The sequence below is a fragment of the Lepisosteus oculatus genome, chromosome 2, assembly GCF_040954835.1.
Source record: "Lepisosteus oculatus isolate fLepOcu1 chromosome 2, fLepOcu1.hap2, whole genome shotgun sequence".
Taxonomy (NCBI): Eukaryota; Metazoa; Chordata; class Actinopteri; order Semionotiformes; family Lepisosteidae; genus Lepisosteus; species Lepisosteus oculatus.
The window spans coordinates 60,937,040-60,953,707 of NC_090697.1; the positions used below are offsets into that span (position 1 = coordinate 60,937,040).

General features: G+C 35.0%; 2 protein-coding genes across 3 annotated transcripts in view; one reads left to right on the forward strand and one right to left on the reverse strand.

The window, feature by feature from the left end:
* The window catches only part of mrps18a (mitochondrial ribosomal protein S18A), a 36,515-nt gene that overhangs the window by 15,362 nt on the left and 4,485 nt on the right, over window positions 1-16,668 (forward strand). The window contains exons 4-5 of the mRNA XM_006625782.3: window positions 7,516-7,639; window positions 8,205-8,277. Coding sequence (XP_006625845.2) covers window positions 7,516-7,639; window positions 8,205-8,277 — 197 coding nt within the window. The remainder of the gene's footprint in view (window positions 1-7,515; window positions 7,640-8,204; window positions 8,278-16,668) is intronic.
* Window positions 4,798-16,668, reverse strand: part of rsph9 (radial spoke head component 9) — a 29,021-nt gene continuing 17,150 nt past the window's right edge. Inside the window, exon 6 of one of the 2 annotated variants that reach the window (XM_015345829.2) lies at window positions 4,798-4,866. In XM_015345829.2, coding sequence (XP_015201315.1) covers window positions 4,829-4,866 — 38 coding nt within the window. In that variant the 3' untranslated portion in view covers window positions 4,798-4,828. Of the gene's footprint in view, window positions 4,867-5,097; window positions 5,208-16,668 lie in introns of those variants that run through there. The other variant, XM_015345821.1, reaches the window with a different exon arrangement.

Consider the following 16,668-nt stretch of genomic DNA (forward strand, 5'->3'; position numbering starts at 1 on the left):
CATTGGGAGTCTCTGCTTTCCTTCTGGTACCTCTTGATCCTGCTCTATTTTGATGTAATTTATATGGACGTTTCGACTGCTGATATCCATGATGCTAGGGCACAGGACAGTGCAGGCTTAAAGTTTCGCTGTTGATGCAGTAAAAGCCTTGTTGTATGGGGGTTCCATTGCAGCTGTTTCACTACCTTGTGGCCATTGTCTGCCAGGTTAGATTGCGGCTCACTGGCACTCTACTGGCACCCAGTATTGAACTTAGTTTTTGTTATTGAAAATAAAAGGAAGAATTCTGGCTGTGGGACTAAATTACGTATAAAAAACATTGTGCAAAGATCAACTACTTTGTATTGTCTACAGGGTCAATCAAAAGGTTAATAGATGTTCTGGATTTGTTCTAAAGGACTTTAGGGACACTGCAACATAAGTATTGTTAATCTTTTTGAATTTTATTTTTGAAATCACATATAGCGTTTTAAGAGCTAAATGATAAAAAATGTATTTTTCATTAAGTGGTGGGCTATTGAATTCTTGTTTGTGGCCTTTCTTAACCTAATGTTTTCAAAATCGTCTTGTAGCATTTCTTTCATAGTCCATCTTCCCAATAGTGTGACAGGATGGAAATATTCAAATGCCTGCAGATAAATGTATACTGGGTGTGATTCTCGTCTAAATTGGATTAGAAGTAATAATTTTATAACAAGATGCTAGATTGTGAGTATGACTTAGACATACAGTAAGAGTAACTGATATGTTTACCACATAAAATGATTATTGCTTGGCATAAAACTGTAATGTAAGTGTCTTTATTGCTGAAAGGTGAATTTTCTTCCCCTGCTTCCACTAAGATTAGCCTCTAATGTGCTTCATCCGTTTTTCTGCTCAGTTTTGACAAGCTTCCCAGTTCGTGCTGAAGACAAGCAGCCCTTTAACATAATTCTGCCACCACCATGCTTGACAGTAGGAGCTAGTAATAGGTGTTGACTGGGAGATATACTGTGCTGGGCTTGTGGCGGACATAAGGGTTTGCATTTAGACCAAAATGTTCATATTTTGTCTTGTCTAAACACAAACACCTTTACTTTAGTTTAAGCATACAGAAGCACACTTGTGGTGAAGCACACTTCGCTCTATCCTAGTAAACTCAGAGGGAGAACGAGGAAGCGTTAAACTACTAAGTATCAACTAGAAGCATATTCCATTTTGTTATGGAGATGGTATATTGAAGAGGATTGGGAAACTGCATTGACTTGTGAAGTGGTAATTCACATATAAATGAGAAAATTGGATGCTGAGGAGTATGTGGCAGCTAACAATGGGAAGCATTGACTGCCGCTTGGTTTAAGTACTAATTTTGAATAGTTCTACAGTATATATCAGAACTTAAATGTGATTTTTAAGAGGAAACCTAAAATCATTTCCAATTAGATTGATTTCCAATGCAGTGGCCTCAGAAAACGTTAGTTGTGATGTCGAAAAAGCAACACATTTTCCAGTTCGGTATTTATGTTCGAATGAGATTTGTACAGTTGTGATGCTAATACAGTAAATTGTTCTGAAAAAAATCCTAAAGATCCAGAACATTGTAAGTGGCATTCATACAAGCAAGAATTAGAACAAAATGCATATCGAAGCCATAAAAGAACAAGTACAAGGGGGTCAGGCGTCAGCCTGGATGAAAACGACACTATACAAAATACAAAAATATAGACCGTGAAATCTCTGATCTAAGAGACTTTAGTGACTGCAGTGAAAAAGTCTGAGCTGACATCACTCTCATGTTTCCAAAAGTCAGTCAAAATTAAAAGTAGAAAAAAGGAGGAAAGCATCTGACACTGGGTTGTAAATCCATGTGCACTTACAAGAAGAAAATAAAATGGGAAACGTCAGGGTCTTTGAAAAAGGAGATGTTTTCAGAAGGAGCCCTTCTGATGTAATGGCTTCCTCGGCTTCCTGCACTGAAGAAAAATGGTATGGCCATTACTGAGACCCTTGTGCAGGGTACAATAAAAAGGACTGAATGCTAGCCCTCTCAGTGATGTCCTCACTCCTAGAAAAGCATGTTTCTTTTTCAGTTACTGAGTCAGAGGTAAAATGATGGCACAAATTTCTCAGCAGTGAACAGGGCCATATTGTCTGTTCTTTCACAAAATTAGTCATCTATTAATGTAACAGAAGAAATAAACACTTTGTCTCCACCACCCAACCACACTGCTTCAAACCTGGAAGCCTTGCAGGTTTTGTCCTATCCAAGAATCTGTCTGGATCATCCCTCTGATTTCTTTCTGGGAATCCCACTATGATAGCTAAATGATTGCCAAAGTGGAATGATTGCAGTCCAACTATGAAAGCTTGCCTTGGAGAAGCTACTGCTCCAAAAGCAGTCCTCTAACATGAATAATAGAGATTTGAGTGTTTCAGCAATTGTGTCTACATCCCTTGTGACAATTCACAAGTTTGTCACATCCTTCTAACAAGGGGTGATTCTGATCCATTTGCTACATGAGCAGAGTGGTTATTTTAGCTAGCACAGGTTATTGTCTGATTCCTTCATACTCTGCTTGGTAAGAGAAAAAACAAAGAGACTGACCTTTTCCTACTGTACCTCTAGGATGGTACAACAACACAAATATAATAAAAAGCAGAGTGTGGTACAATATAAATTATAATCAGGGTCTGCAGCAGGAGTTCTAACTAGCTATGTATTTCAGCATAATGGTCACATGATCACATGAGTGGGAATATTGTTAACTACATATTAAATTGGGTATTAACAACCACCAAATTTGACTTGCCATTTGGCAAATCTAAAATCAGTAACCACTCCCACACAGGGACATGGATGAGCCAGAGCCTATCCTGGCAAGCAGTGGGCGCAAAGCAGGATACACCCTGGATGGGATGCCAGTCCATCACAGGCAGACACACAAACACACACTCACACCAGGGCCAATATTAGAGAAGCCAATTAACCTACTAGTATGTCTTTGGACTGTGCAAAGAAACAGGACTACCCAGGGGAAACCCACACAAACATGGGGTGAATATACAAACTGAACTGAACTCAGGGCCCCAGGGCTGCAAGGCAGAAATGCAAATTTAACCATAATATCTAATATCACCATGCTTCCTCTCATTAAGTTCAACTAGTTGATAGAAAATGAACTGACCTTGAGGTTCAACCATTGTTTCCAAAACAAGTTTATTTTTTATTATTCTCTCTTCTTTATCTAAATAAAATTACTTATAATTTGTTTTATTTTAAACTACATACATTTTGACACTGTTTGATATTACTGTGTGATTGATTTTCTAAACTTTGGCATTGAAACAAAATTAAAATGGAAAAATGTTACAAATATTTACACATTCTTTCAGGATTGTGGCTGAAAAAGAGACATATCAGGCTTTTAGCTGTTTTTCTCACTTCTTGTAAAAGTAAAGTTTATTTTTTGCACAGAAATTTGGTTTCAGAATAAAATCAAGGACTAATATCCCCAGAAGAATTTGATTCTGTGATCTTGACACATTTCTTTATCTCACATGTTGCTGTTAAAAGATGTGCAAAATTGTTTGTCACAGTATACATTTTTTCTTTTATAGTCCTGTTTTTTAAGGGAAATTTTAACTATTTCCCTCACGGGATCAATAAAGTATCTATCTTATTAAATTATATTTAAAAATGATAAATTTTGAAAATTGAGATTTAATTTGAAAGATATAATCATTTTTTATATTATGCTTTGTAATGGTAACATTAATTTATTGGGATGAAACACAAGCTCCATACCAGAGACTTAAAATAAATGTTAACATAATTGTGTCACATAAGGAGTCACTTTCAAATCCAAAGTAAAATAAAACTTTTTGTGATTACATTTTAACAGTTGCTTACTTCAAACTTTGAGATGAGGGTTGAAAGTTGTATAAAACACTATATTATTTGAAGTGAGTGTTAAATATTGCTTGTTTTTCCTTTGTTAGGATATTTCTGGCTTGTGTTCAACTACTAGGTATAGCACCCATAAATCATCCATGTACCATGCATGAGTTCTTATATTTACCAGGCAAGTTTGGATTACTTCTATCGGAAAGAATTAACAATGAGAGCTTGAGACAATCTGGAGAGTTCCTTTTTCTGTGTTGTTTCAAATTTTAAATAAAATTACATTTTTCCCTAATAGAAAATGACTGAGGGAGATTCTCAGTCAACACCATAAATTTAAATTCACATTTAAAGTGCTAAATGTGATAGCTCTCCTTTTTTCCTCTCTTTATCACCCGTTAAGACACCCATCTGTTTAAAATACTACAGTAATAGCACCTTTAATTTAACCAGCTGTCATTGTCAAATCAAATCCCCGCTTTTTGGCTGAGCACCAGTCTCTGCCCCATAGGTTTTGACTCTGAGATGCATATTAGTTTAAGGGAGCAGTTTGTAAAAGTAGAAAATCTACAAAGACAGAGGAGATCAGCACATATCTGCATAACTTTTTTAACATCTTTTGTGTGGATATAATACCGAATGAAGTTAAAACTGATTTTTTAAGTTGACTTTCTGATTTAAGAGCTGGTGGAAAATGGTAGCCCAACCCCAAAATATTTGTGAGATTGCATGCACAAGGTTTAGGTTTAGAATTTAGAAGCCAAAGCAAATCTAAGAAGACATGAACTAGAAAAATAGTAATTATTTCAGCCACAAGAGAAATTAATTGGAAGACTTGTCATCATTTAAACTGTCAAAATTAAATGTATAACTTGCAAAGAAGGCATGAAATAGGCAAAGTACTTAGCTTTATTGATTTTCAGCCATTGTGACATCTACTGTTATTCTTCATACAGATGCAAAGATCATCTGTTTATATTGAAACACTGGAAAAAATGAGAATGTGGTTATTAGACAAGTTAGCTGCATTACCCTTCATTGCAAACCTTCCAACTTTATACTCTGAAACGTTAGACTCTGAAACATTGAACCTCTAAATTCAGAACATACAAAAGGTTAAAAATAAGACGAGGCAATTTTCCTAGGGTCATTTGGTGGTAAGCTAATTCAAGGATCCCATCCAGCAATTTCCTGAAATAGGCAACAACATACCCAGGCTCCTTTTCTTTGTTTTAAATGCAGTTTTCACATAGTTTCCACTTGAATCCTCTTGTTAGTGTTTCACTGTTTATTCCGAAGATGTCAACTGTGTCGACTAGGTCAGTACCTTTGAGGATTTTAAAGACAAGTTGGTCTTAATTTCTGCACTTTTAATTTGCACGTTTTTCATTTCACATGCCTTAAGAATGCATGTTAAAATTGTAACTTAATTTATGATAAAATGGGCACAGCTGGCATCTGTGTATACCATACGTGTATATGCTGCACACACCAGTCATCCCATCATCGCATTTATCTTTTAATAAATGAAATATGTTTATATTGTATGTTTAACCTAATGTTTATATTGTATAAAGTCTAAAATCAATAAAATCTAAAAATAAACTGCTGTGGGGAAAAATCTTTCAAATTAAATTCAGTGCAAAAAAATTGTAAATTATTTTTGAAATATTTTTTTACAATAAAATTGTCAATCTTTCAGGTCAACATTCAGTGATGTATTTAATATAAGTCTACATTTTTATAATCAACAATTTATTTGCTTTGTTACTTATGAGACTTTAAATAAATGCCATTTAAAACGCCAGAACGACAAAGGATGGCAGGGCAGTCTAGATCCTTTGTGGGCACATGACTGTGCATCTATGGCATTTTCCACGTCATTCACCACCTATAATTAACAATAGTTTTCCTTTCCACATTTAACATACAAACTAACGGATATTAACAAACATTAATTAACAAAATCACTTTTAGTACAACTATAAAAAACATCTTGCATGAATAATTGTAATTGTTTTTATTTGGGCCTTCAACCTTGTGATTGTGGACCCATTGAAGCTGAGGACAGAAGAAATGTCTTTACCCAGAGGATTGCTGGGGTATAGAACAAGCTACTTTGCTGTATAGTTGAAGTCAATACCCTGGCTTCTTTGGAAAATGAGTGGATGAGATACTTGAATCAATTAAGTATTAACTACCAAACAGTCCACATGAGTCTCCTAATGGCCTCCTCTCACTTGTAACTTCTTCTTATGCTCTTATTCTGTGCAGAGCAGTATTATTGTTTTAGAATATGCTGCCCAAGACTATCCACTTTATTCTAGATTAGATCTTGCTAGTGCATTGTAGACTTTTTATTTTATTTTAAAATAACTTAAAATTATTGAAATTGTTCTTTTAACTAAAAGTCCTAATTTTGTTTGCCTTATTTGTTGCTTCCCCACATTATCTAGAATAAGTAAATCATGTGTGAACATAAACAACTGGGGTAAGTCTTTTGCATCAAGATTGAGTCTAAATAGCCTCTTCAAGCTCAAGTTTCCCCTTTTGTATTTATAGGTTGTTTTTGTTACCTGCATGTAATACCCTGCACTTGTTTACTTTAAACTTCATCTGCCAGGTGTCTTGAATTTTATCTCTTTTTCAATTTCATTTTCAGCTCTTCATTTTCAGTGTTTGCTAGTCCTCCTATTTTTGTATACAGTGCCAGAATTGTTCTTATTGACATGAATTGGGAAGAGTTAATTCATTACATCACCCCGATTTCAGCATTCACCTCTTATTTGTACCATCTGTTTTTAATTAACTAGTTCTCCGTTCAACTCTGTCTTTCCCCGAATGCTTAGCACCTGTAATTTGAGAGTTCTGAGTAGCACTGGCTAGTACAGTGTTTCGTTTTTCTGGTTAATGAGAATTCAAAAATACAAATCCGTGACAAACTGCTTAGGATACTGACTACGTGTTTGGTATTTTGGCATTCAGGTGAATGAAGATGTAATGTAAAAAAGTTTTATTTATTCTGGAGAAATGGGTATTTTTAAGACCTGTCTGTAATCTTGGCATAATTAAGATTTATTTTAAAAACACTATAAACATCCAGGGTGTATCCCACCATGCACCTGTAGCTTGCTGGGCATGGATCCATCTCCCCCACAATACTGAATTGAATGAATTGATTAGAAAATGGATGGATGAATTAATCAAGTAATCATCCCTAAACAAGATGAAGCAAGCCAGTGAATGTTATAAACAAACATTAACTTAATTTGTAATTATCCTCCATCTCAGTTGATGCAGTTTTCACATAACAAAGTTGCACAAGTACCATTATAAGAAAACAGCATTATCATGTAAAGGATAGCGATAAAGAAATCTGTAATGTGCTAGATGTGGATTCATTCGTACTAAAAGAATGTTGAGACAAAAAAAATGATGCTTGAAACAAGATTCTTCTAAGACCCTATAGGACATACTAAAATAAAGAACATTTGCTAGCAAGCAAATCTAGCTTTTGATGTTCATGTCAGACAAAACCTTCATTATTACACTTTCTTTTGAAGCTCCAAAGCTCTAGAATGAGCACAGTGGGAAACAGATCCTTCGCTATACTGTCCTCTTCCGTTGGATTGTAGGATGTGCTGCTGCTCAGCCAGTTCATCCGGTCGGATGGGGGGATGCTGCCTCGCCGTGTCACCGGACTGTGCACAGAAGAGCACCGAAAGATCGAAGTGTGCGTGAAAATGGCACACAGAGCTGGTGAGGCAGGCCAACATGTCAGTCTGATTGTTAAATTGATAAATGGATTGCAAGGAATGTACCAGAATGCAATATTTACAGTAATGTTTTAAGTCCTGAAGATAAGTGGCCATATTTTCAGTCAAAGCCATTTTTTCACAGATTTATGGAATTTATGATTCACTAAAATGAGCTTCAGTTACAGGCTAAACCTGGTTGGGAATTCTTGTTGTAGGATGAATGCACAGAAAAAAAAATTCTGCACACGTGTAGTGATTCTTCATTGATCGTTTATGGAATACAAATGATATTTTGGCCAGTCACTTTCTCTGTCTGTCACGGATGTAATTAGAAACTTAATACCTAAAATAATTATAGCAAAATATCTTTAATTTACAATTCAGAAATTAAAGCATATGTTAAGTTTACACTTGGTCTGCCAGTTTGTTTTCATTTTCTTCTTTGAATTCTCTTAGGCCACCCTGCAGTGTGGGAACTACTGTACACCACCTCAGAATTATTATACACTGTTAAAGAAAAGTATTCAGTATTGGTGTAATCTCTCATTTGCCAATTGCTTTTCAAGGACTGCTTCCAGACCACAAGCCACTTTTGCCAGAGGGTCATGTTCCAAAGAAACAAAAGCCACAGCTAAATAGGTGAGAAACTCTTTTTTAATAATCTGCCATTCATCCTGACACTACGTTTTATACTAGCTGCTTTGTGCTGTAATGACACATTGGCTCTGAGTGCGTGGAACTGAGAATTCCTTTGTTCCCTTATTTCTTCAGCTATAAAGCTGTTCTACAGCTTCCCGGTGGTCTTTTTTAACAAAGGCTGGGTTGCTAGCTCTTGGTTCTTTCTGTCACCTTAGGCAAGTCACCTGACTCTCTGCTTCCATTAGTTGTTAAGTAAGGCAGGGTAGGAGCCACTGTAATTCCAGATGATGCTTCTCAGTAGGCCTTTCCTGGGGTTTCCCCTCCCCCCGGCTAATTAAGCTTCCGGTTTTTGTAACTGAGGTTGCCCATGCTAAGTAGGATTGGCTGGACTCCACAGCGACACCTGCTGAGATCCGTGAGGTTGGATTAACCACAGACTCCTCAGCTCTTTGTTCTGGCTCCCCACCAAGCAGACGGCTGGGTATTTAATAACAAGATATGATCCTCAAAGGAAAACTAATTGCCTTCCATCAGAGTGCCACCACTGCTGGTACTTAACATGCCTTATACATGCCTCTGGTCAGATATTTATCTGCTAGTCACGTGCTTACATAAAAATCTATCACTTCATGCACTTAGTCAGTACAGAAACATAGAAATCTCAATAGCACATTTAAGAATATACATTAAAATATCAGTAATATAGAACAAGACATCTGCAATGTGAAAAATACTGTTATAATAAGGCTGCAAGTATATGAACATTTTCAGGTGTTAATTATTAGATTCGTTTATGATGTGCTTCATAAAGTTAGGTGTTAAAGTGTTTTTTTTCATACCTGTCTATTTAAATACTACTTGTATACCAATTAAATTTTAATTGAAACTATTCTTCTATAGCCTGATGTTTTTGATCATTTAATAAAAGTTTGTAAATTTGACACTGAAACCCATGGAATGTGAAGAATATCTGTAATGCAGTGTTATATTTTTAAATATAGATTTAAATATCTTAAGTGGATTGTTAATATTGCTATATTTGGAATTGTGGTTCATGCAAATTTTGCATTTTCTGAAATTAAAAAAATCTTTATATTGAATATAATGTAGAAACTTTTGAATGATCAAATATTTAGAACACTGTATTATGACTAAATGTATAAAACAGCTCATTAGCTATGATTGTACTGCACACAGGCATTACTTTGAAAGTCTTTTCCACTCTGGAGAACCTTCCAATTCTTATTCATGGTTTTAATTGACAGGGAGAGTTAATTTGATTGTTCCTTCAATCATGGCAGGAGAGATTAGCACCTCCAAAAATCAACTGTCTGGTCTGATTTAATAATAGACATTTTGGGACTGATGCTGGCTTATGTTTACAATTCTGCATTTGAAAGTGGTAGTGGACTAAACCCAAAGCTAGTTTTAGCCCTCTCATTTCATTAAGGGAAGTGTTTAATGGTCTAGGACCAGAACAAAAGAGAAAAAAAACTCAGATTATGTCATCCTTGAAGATGAATACAAGACTCCATTTAAGAAATGAGTACCTTTAATTATGTCAAGCATGTTTACACCAATTATTATAGTAAAGAGGGACTTAAAGCTTTTTTTTCCCATTTTTGTGTTATGGGAAAATTTGGTGTCTGCAAGTATTGTGTTGGGTTCACACCAGGAGTCAGTACAATGGAGCCCAGCCGTCTGATGCTTGCGTACCCTACAGAGTGAATTGTGAAGTAGGAGATGTTCCCATGGGATTGGAGCCTCCTTACGTACCTTTTGGTGTTTTTGCTCCCAAAGGGCCAATACAAGAAGGTTAATGCTCTTTTTTTTTGTCTGTGACGTATGTTGCCTGTTTTTTTTCCGTTTAAAATGATAAAATCTGCAGACCAAAAATTTTGAAAAGGAGCACATAAAATAGAAGGTGAAAGTAAAGCAGACACTAAAGTCTCTCAAACATTTTGTACAGCCTGAGTTAGCAGTATAGGCCTGATTAAGTAAAACCACTCAAAACGATTGTACAGTTTTGAAGTGTAAACATGTTAAACGTTTTTTAAATCTTCCCATTTAATACCTCAAAAAGCATTTGCACGAAGGAGTTTCAGCACTGAAACCATGAACAGTTTTATATATTTTTCCATTGTGAAAATCGTCAAGTTATCATGTTTTCCCATGGCTACTTTCTTCTTTGCGAATTGTGAGGAAATTATTCAGAAAGGAAATTGTGGAATCCGACTACACTTTTTGATATGACAATATTTGGGCCTCACTCACATCTCAGTTAGCATATCTGCTTTTTAATTTGCGGTATCAAAGGTGTCGTTCATTATTTGAAAAAACATACATACCCTCTAAATACTTTAATTTATTTTTAAGCACCATGGCTAAACAAACTGAGGTTTTGTAGCCACACCAAATAATTATTGAATAGAAAACACAGTGACCCACATTATAATGTTATGATTTTAAAATGTACTAATAATACTTATAGAATTGAATCTGTATTTTGTTACCTGTTGAGTAAAAATTGCCTCCCTGTATAGTATTTTAAATGTAAAATGTCTGTTTAGTTTTCTTAATAAACAAATTCTAACTGGAACAGAGACGATTACGTGGGAACATGATTTAGTTATTCAGTAATGTGAAAGGCATTGATCAAGTAAAGTCAGAGGACTCATTCAAGATCAGCAGCAATAGAAAGATCCAAGGACTTAAGTGGAAATAAAGTTTAGGGCCATTTAAGACAGGAGGCACTTCTACACAAAAGCTGTGGGAGTCTGGCACCTAATTCCGGGACATGTGGTTCAATCTGACTCTCTGAGATCATTTAAGAAAAGAGTACATGGAATATCAAGCTGCTAGCAATCAAATGAACAACATGGGCTGAATGGTCCCCTCCCATTTGTAACTTTTCTGTTGCCCTGTGTTCTTAAAAAATATGTACAAATCCTCCAGATCTGTGCTTTATTTATTAGAGCACAATTTTCAACAATGTCTAAATGTTTCATCATTAGAATTTGTTTTGATTAGTTTGTTGTAAAAAGTGATATGCAAAGACCATTGATTCAGCAGCTGCAACTACTGTATTTTTTACAAAAGAACTGTGGTTTCAGCAGCATAAAACATGCCTTTGTACAAGGAGTTTGGCCACAAACCACAAACATCCAAGCCATTAACCACTGGTCCACCTAACTAACCACCTAAGACAAATTTTCATCATATTATTAATCTGATTATGGTTTGGAATTGCCTTTTTTTTCTAACACAAAATCCCTTCCTCCTTATAAAAAGTGTTCTCATCATTAGTTATTATAGGTTGGATAGAACATAGTGAAACCTATTATCAGCCTTGTAGTTTAAGCTAGAAATTCTGATTATCAATCAAAGCATTATACAAAGCTATCATTTTGTGGGTTTGGTACAGGTAGAACAATTTATAATTGTTTAGTGACATCTGGGTATTTGAGAAGTGCTTAATGGATTAATGTATTAATAGCTGGTGATCACAAATTATTGCTACTGATTATTGACCCCAGTAAAACTTTTGTTAATGCATTAGTTGAAGTGTTCTACTGAAAACATGATGGAACCTCAAAGAATACTGTAGATCCTTGATTCAATTCATAAATTACCTAATCAGCAGTGCACATAAATGTACATAATTTGCCCCACAAAATTCCACCCTTTAATTGAAGGTAGGTTTACTGTGATTATTACTGTCCCATTTCTTTAACCATGCTGACATTTATTTCATGGAAGGGAGCCCATGTTTTGGAAATGAAAAGCATATGTTTCCTCCACTGAGGGTTACAATAAAAAAAAAGAATTGCATGAGTAGCGCATAACTGGCCCCGTGGACATGAATTTTCATTTACAAAGGTCATTAACATGATAGGCTTTAGCGGGAGTTTATTAAATAAATGTGTTTGTCTGTCTTATGGTTCTTTTAGTTGTGCTTCAAACAAAAACAAAAACAACAGTTGCGTAACTTCACTGTGACTTCTGCTAGGGAAGGACGGCCTCTCTTTCATTCTTCATACTCCTTTCTCCATATCACCCCACTGTTTCTTTTCCCAGACTTTCCATTTAAGAGATTACAAGCTTCTTTTCCTCTGAACTCAGTCCAGGTTGTTTTTCTTCACTAAATCTGCCTTCTTCCTCTTTGTTACAGCTTTAAGTCGGTGTTGGAGATATCGATCTTTGGCAGCATATAAGCTTAAAGATGAAGCTAAAATAAGGGACAGAGGATTTTAGAATTCATTATTAAACTGTGATAAAACACAGTATAGCTGCTGTGAATAGATGTGTATATTTTAAAATTATATGCATATTTTCAAAAACTCAACATTCAGTATGTCAGAGGAATGTTGCAGTAGTTAATTTCTATAATTGGAGGGGGGGCATTGCTTGCCTGCTGCTGGTAGGCTATTCTTATGAAATTATAATGAGAATAAGAACATAATCCTTGAAGTAAAAGAATAATGCAGAAAAAAGTTCCAGAAATGAAGTCACGCCAGAACTTTGTTGATATTGTATGTTATCCTTGACTAACAGGAGAGTTGAAGCTTCTTCTAACTGATTTTAGGCACCCTATTCAACTATGTTGAATCTTTTGATGTCCACAACTTTGGAACTCAAATATAAATCTCAAATGTTTAATTTGCATTCTGCAATAGCAAGTTTTCATTTTAGTTCAGAGATTAATTTTTGTTTTTTGTTGTTCATGTAGTTTTACAGAAGGCTATTTTCTAATCAGGTTGTTTGTTTTTCACGCAGTTGCTTGATCCTTTTTTATCTTTGCATTTACCGTAGCTGTTTTTGCAGTGCCTCCTGGTATGAAGCAGATAAAAAAGAAGTATGCTTTTATGGACAAATATGTAAATTTGAAACCTAGATTTGAATGTTTTGGGGGGTTTATTTTGCTGGGAATGTCAAGGACATTTACATTTGATTCCATTCATTCAGCAGATTTCTTACCTTTTATTTTGTGTAGCACACATTGTACTTTAATTTTAATTACTATCTCCATCTTAAGAAGCACAGTGAAGACGTTTTTCAAGGTAAATACAGTTGCTAAAGATACTGGAGCATTTTATAATCAGTTGATTTTATTGTTTGAGATGTTTTCTACTTTTTTGTATAGTCATTGGCTGCATGAACTATAATGAAATGGACAGCTGTGTTTCCTTTCAAGGTCCTTTTGTTATTACATTCTGATAAGAATTACATAGATCATTATGCAGAGCTGTTGTGTGAATCCCTGTAGTGTAGCTTTGGCAGCAGATATGCCTTTCCTGTGAGACCTAAACAAGCCTTTATTTGAGGTATGAACAAAGATATATACCCCATTATCATCCTGTCTTCCTCAAGCCGTTCAAAGCAGAACAGTGAATGCAATCAGATGATGAACTGAGATTGCCCTAGGTTGAATCTCACATCGATAACTCTAGTCTTGCACATGAAAGATGCCACTATCTTCCAGAACAGTAAAAGATCCTCTCCCATCTACTGGCAGTTACATGTCTGGATCACAAAGGCCTCATTGTGTTTAAAAGCAAGCAGTCATATTCTTTTGTTATTCTTCAAACTATCTGAAATTCATCTTTCAAGTTTGATCTTAAGTATTTTTCTTTTTCTTTGTAGTATTCCTGTGACCAAAGACATAACAAAACTAAAAGGAGTTTGAAACAGCTTTGTCACAGCTTTGAACTTGCAGGTTGTAGCTGGTTGAAGTTTGATAAGTCCCTCTGGTGTATTTAGAATGTTTTACACAAGGGCTGGCTGCTTTTAAAAAAAAATATATACATATTTTATGGAATTCATGATAAACTTCTACATAAAGGGTAATTATACAGCAAGCGTGACATTTTACAATCTTGTGTAATTTAATTTTGTTCCAAGCTCCTTTTTCAGGTGCAATAGATTTCAATCTGTGATCCTCCCATTGACAAAATGTTCTTAAACTATAAAAGTCTGTTTATAGCAAGAAATGAAAAGCACTCTTAATAGTCCTACTTACCCACAAAATAGGAGAAAATGTCTATTTACACCAGTATGGTTTTAATTGGAGTGATTTTAAAATGGTTTTGCTGTTTTGCAGTTAAGAACAGCTCTACTTACATCATTCTTGTTCTTAGAATAATTGAAAATTAGTTTTGATACAAAAGGTTTCCAAAAACAAATTGTGACATAAGTTTGGTCTCGTTAGAAGGTGGATTAAGTAATGGCACGCTTGATAACACATCTTCATAGCTGTCTGCTGGGGTTTGAATTTGAATTCCTGTTTGGATCTACTCACTGTTTGACCTTAGATATATGGCAGGTTTCTTAGGCGAACTGCACCTGAGAGAAATGACTGGGAATGTAAGTATAACACAGCCAGACAGCTATAGTAGAAATGAGGTGTAAGAATAAGATAATCATATTAGAATTGCATCAGTTTATTGTTAACTATTTTTTGATAAACTTATATGTTTGTTTATTTGTTAGAAAAATAAATAAAAAAGTGCTTAGAATTTCTGAAGTTCCAACCTGGCATCAGAAACGTTTTGGAGACTTCCACATCTCTTAACGTGATCAAAGAGACGTAGTTACATGTTTAGGGTAATACACGCAGTAAGTCAGTGGTAGAGAATGATTATGAAGCAGGAGTCACCAGGTAAGAGCCTTTTACCTTAAACACTTGACCACCTGGTCTCTGGTGAAGGTGCTAATAGGGCTTCTTATACAACTACTTGAAGTTTGTGTTTGTGTGAATAACAAGCTTCGCCTCTTATCAAGACAAAAATCTTCATTTGCTATTTTATTTTTGGTTGTAAAGGAGAAACTACAGTATGAACAGCATTCATCCACCATTTTAAATACTACCGAACATCTTTGAAATTTGTCTAAATTATAACATGTTGCAAGGAAAAAATACAAAACAAAGATTTTCAAATTTCATAAAGGCTGTTGTAACTTTACCAACAACAAAATGCTTTTTTCCCCCCAATATTTTAAAGTTGAAAATAGTAACAACCTACACTGATCTTGTCAACATAGAACAGGTCCTTTTAGAACTTTATGGAAAGACTTCGGGGACTAACTCATAGTCTTTGGAGGAGCCCTGAGGTTACTATAAATGGTGCTGAACCAGTACACGAAGCCTAGAACAATTACTCTATTGCTGTGTATAATCTTCTTCATACTAATAGTAGCAGGAAGCCAGGAAAATAAGATTGTCTGTTTATTACATTTGAATAGGAGAATAATCTTTTCAGAAATGCTTAAGACTTACAAAATGACATTTTTGTTGCTCAGCAGAAAGTGTGAAAAATATACAGTAGCTGAATAAAGGCAATAACTGATATATATGATTACAGTTCTGACAATTATGGTATATGTACTTGTTTGGGGGAGAAAGCACATACCTTTAAGACGGTAAAGGAGCAAGTTTGTCAAGTTTGCTGTAGACGGCATTGCGTGTTAACTAAACTGTCCTCCTCATTGGGGTCAATTTGGGCACTGCTGCATTGAAAATGTTATTGAAGTCTATAAACAAGGAGACTGATGGGAATGACTTGAATGGCTGCAGAAAAGACCGGTTACAAATCTATGGATGTCTAAAGAGTAATATTTGTATGTTTCAATTCCTTAGACGATAAAACATTGTAGTCACACAAGCAATATGCAATTAATATAATGGGGACTCATTGTGTAAGGCTTTTTATATCAAAGAAAGAGTTTACTAAAATTAATTTACGGCATAGAAATGTACAGAACATCTATACCAATTGTTTTTGTTTTACCACACACTTAAAGTCACAAGTGAAATTGCATCATTAACTAAACCTCACAATTTTTCCTTTCGCAACCTCTTTAACATCATGATTGTGAAACTGTTTTTTGTGCTGAGCTACAGTGACAGGAAAACTAGTTACTACAGAGCACTAATACTGAATCTTGCCTTTGTCCTTCTCTTTGTTAAAGTGGCCTATATGTGTTGCATTATACAGTACATTTGTAAGTTGTTGAATGTAAAACAAAGCTCTCTGTAAAGACTCGCTTTCAATCAACAGAAAATGTATTTTAAGAGTGATAAATGTTAAAGCAATGTTAAAATGAGCAGTTTTAACACAAAGATGATAATAAAACTGCAGCAGAAAATAGAGTAGAGTACATCTGTATTTGTTAGTTTGGTTTTGTTCATTGTGTAAGATCTGCTACCAAGTAGAAGACTGATATTAGGAGGCTGTACTACAGACAAAAAAAATGGTTAATTCACTATTTCTAGAGGTTCCAATTACAAACTCTGTAGAAAAAGGAATCTAACTAAAAAATAATGTCACATCTGTTGTGTACACCAAGAAGGCACTATGTACTGCAGCAACAATATGTATGAAGACTTTATTT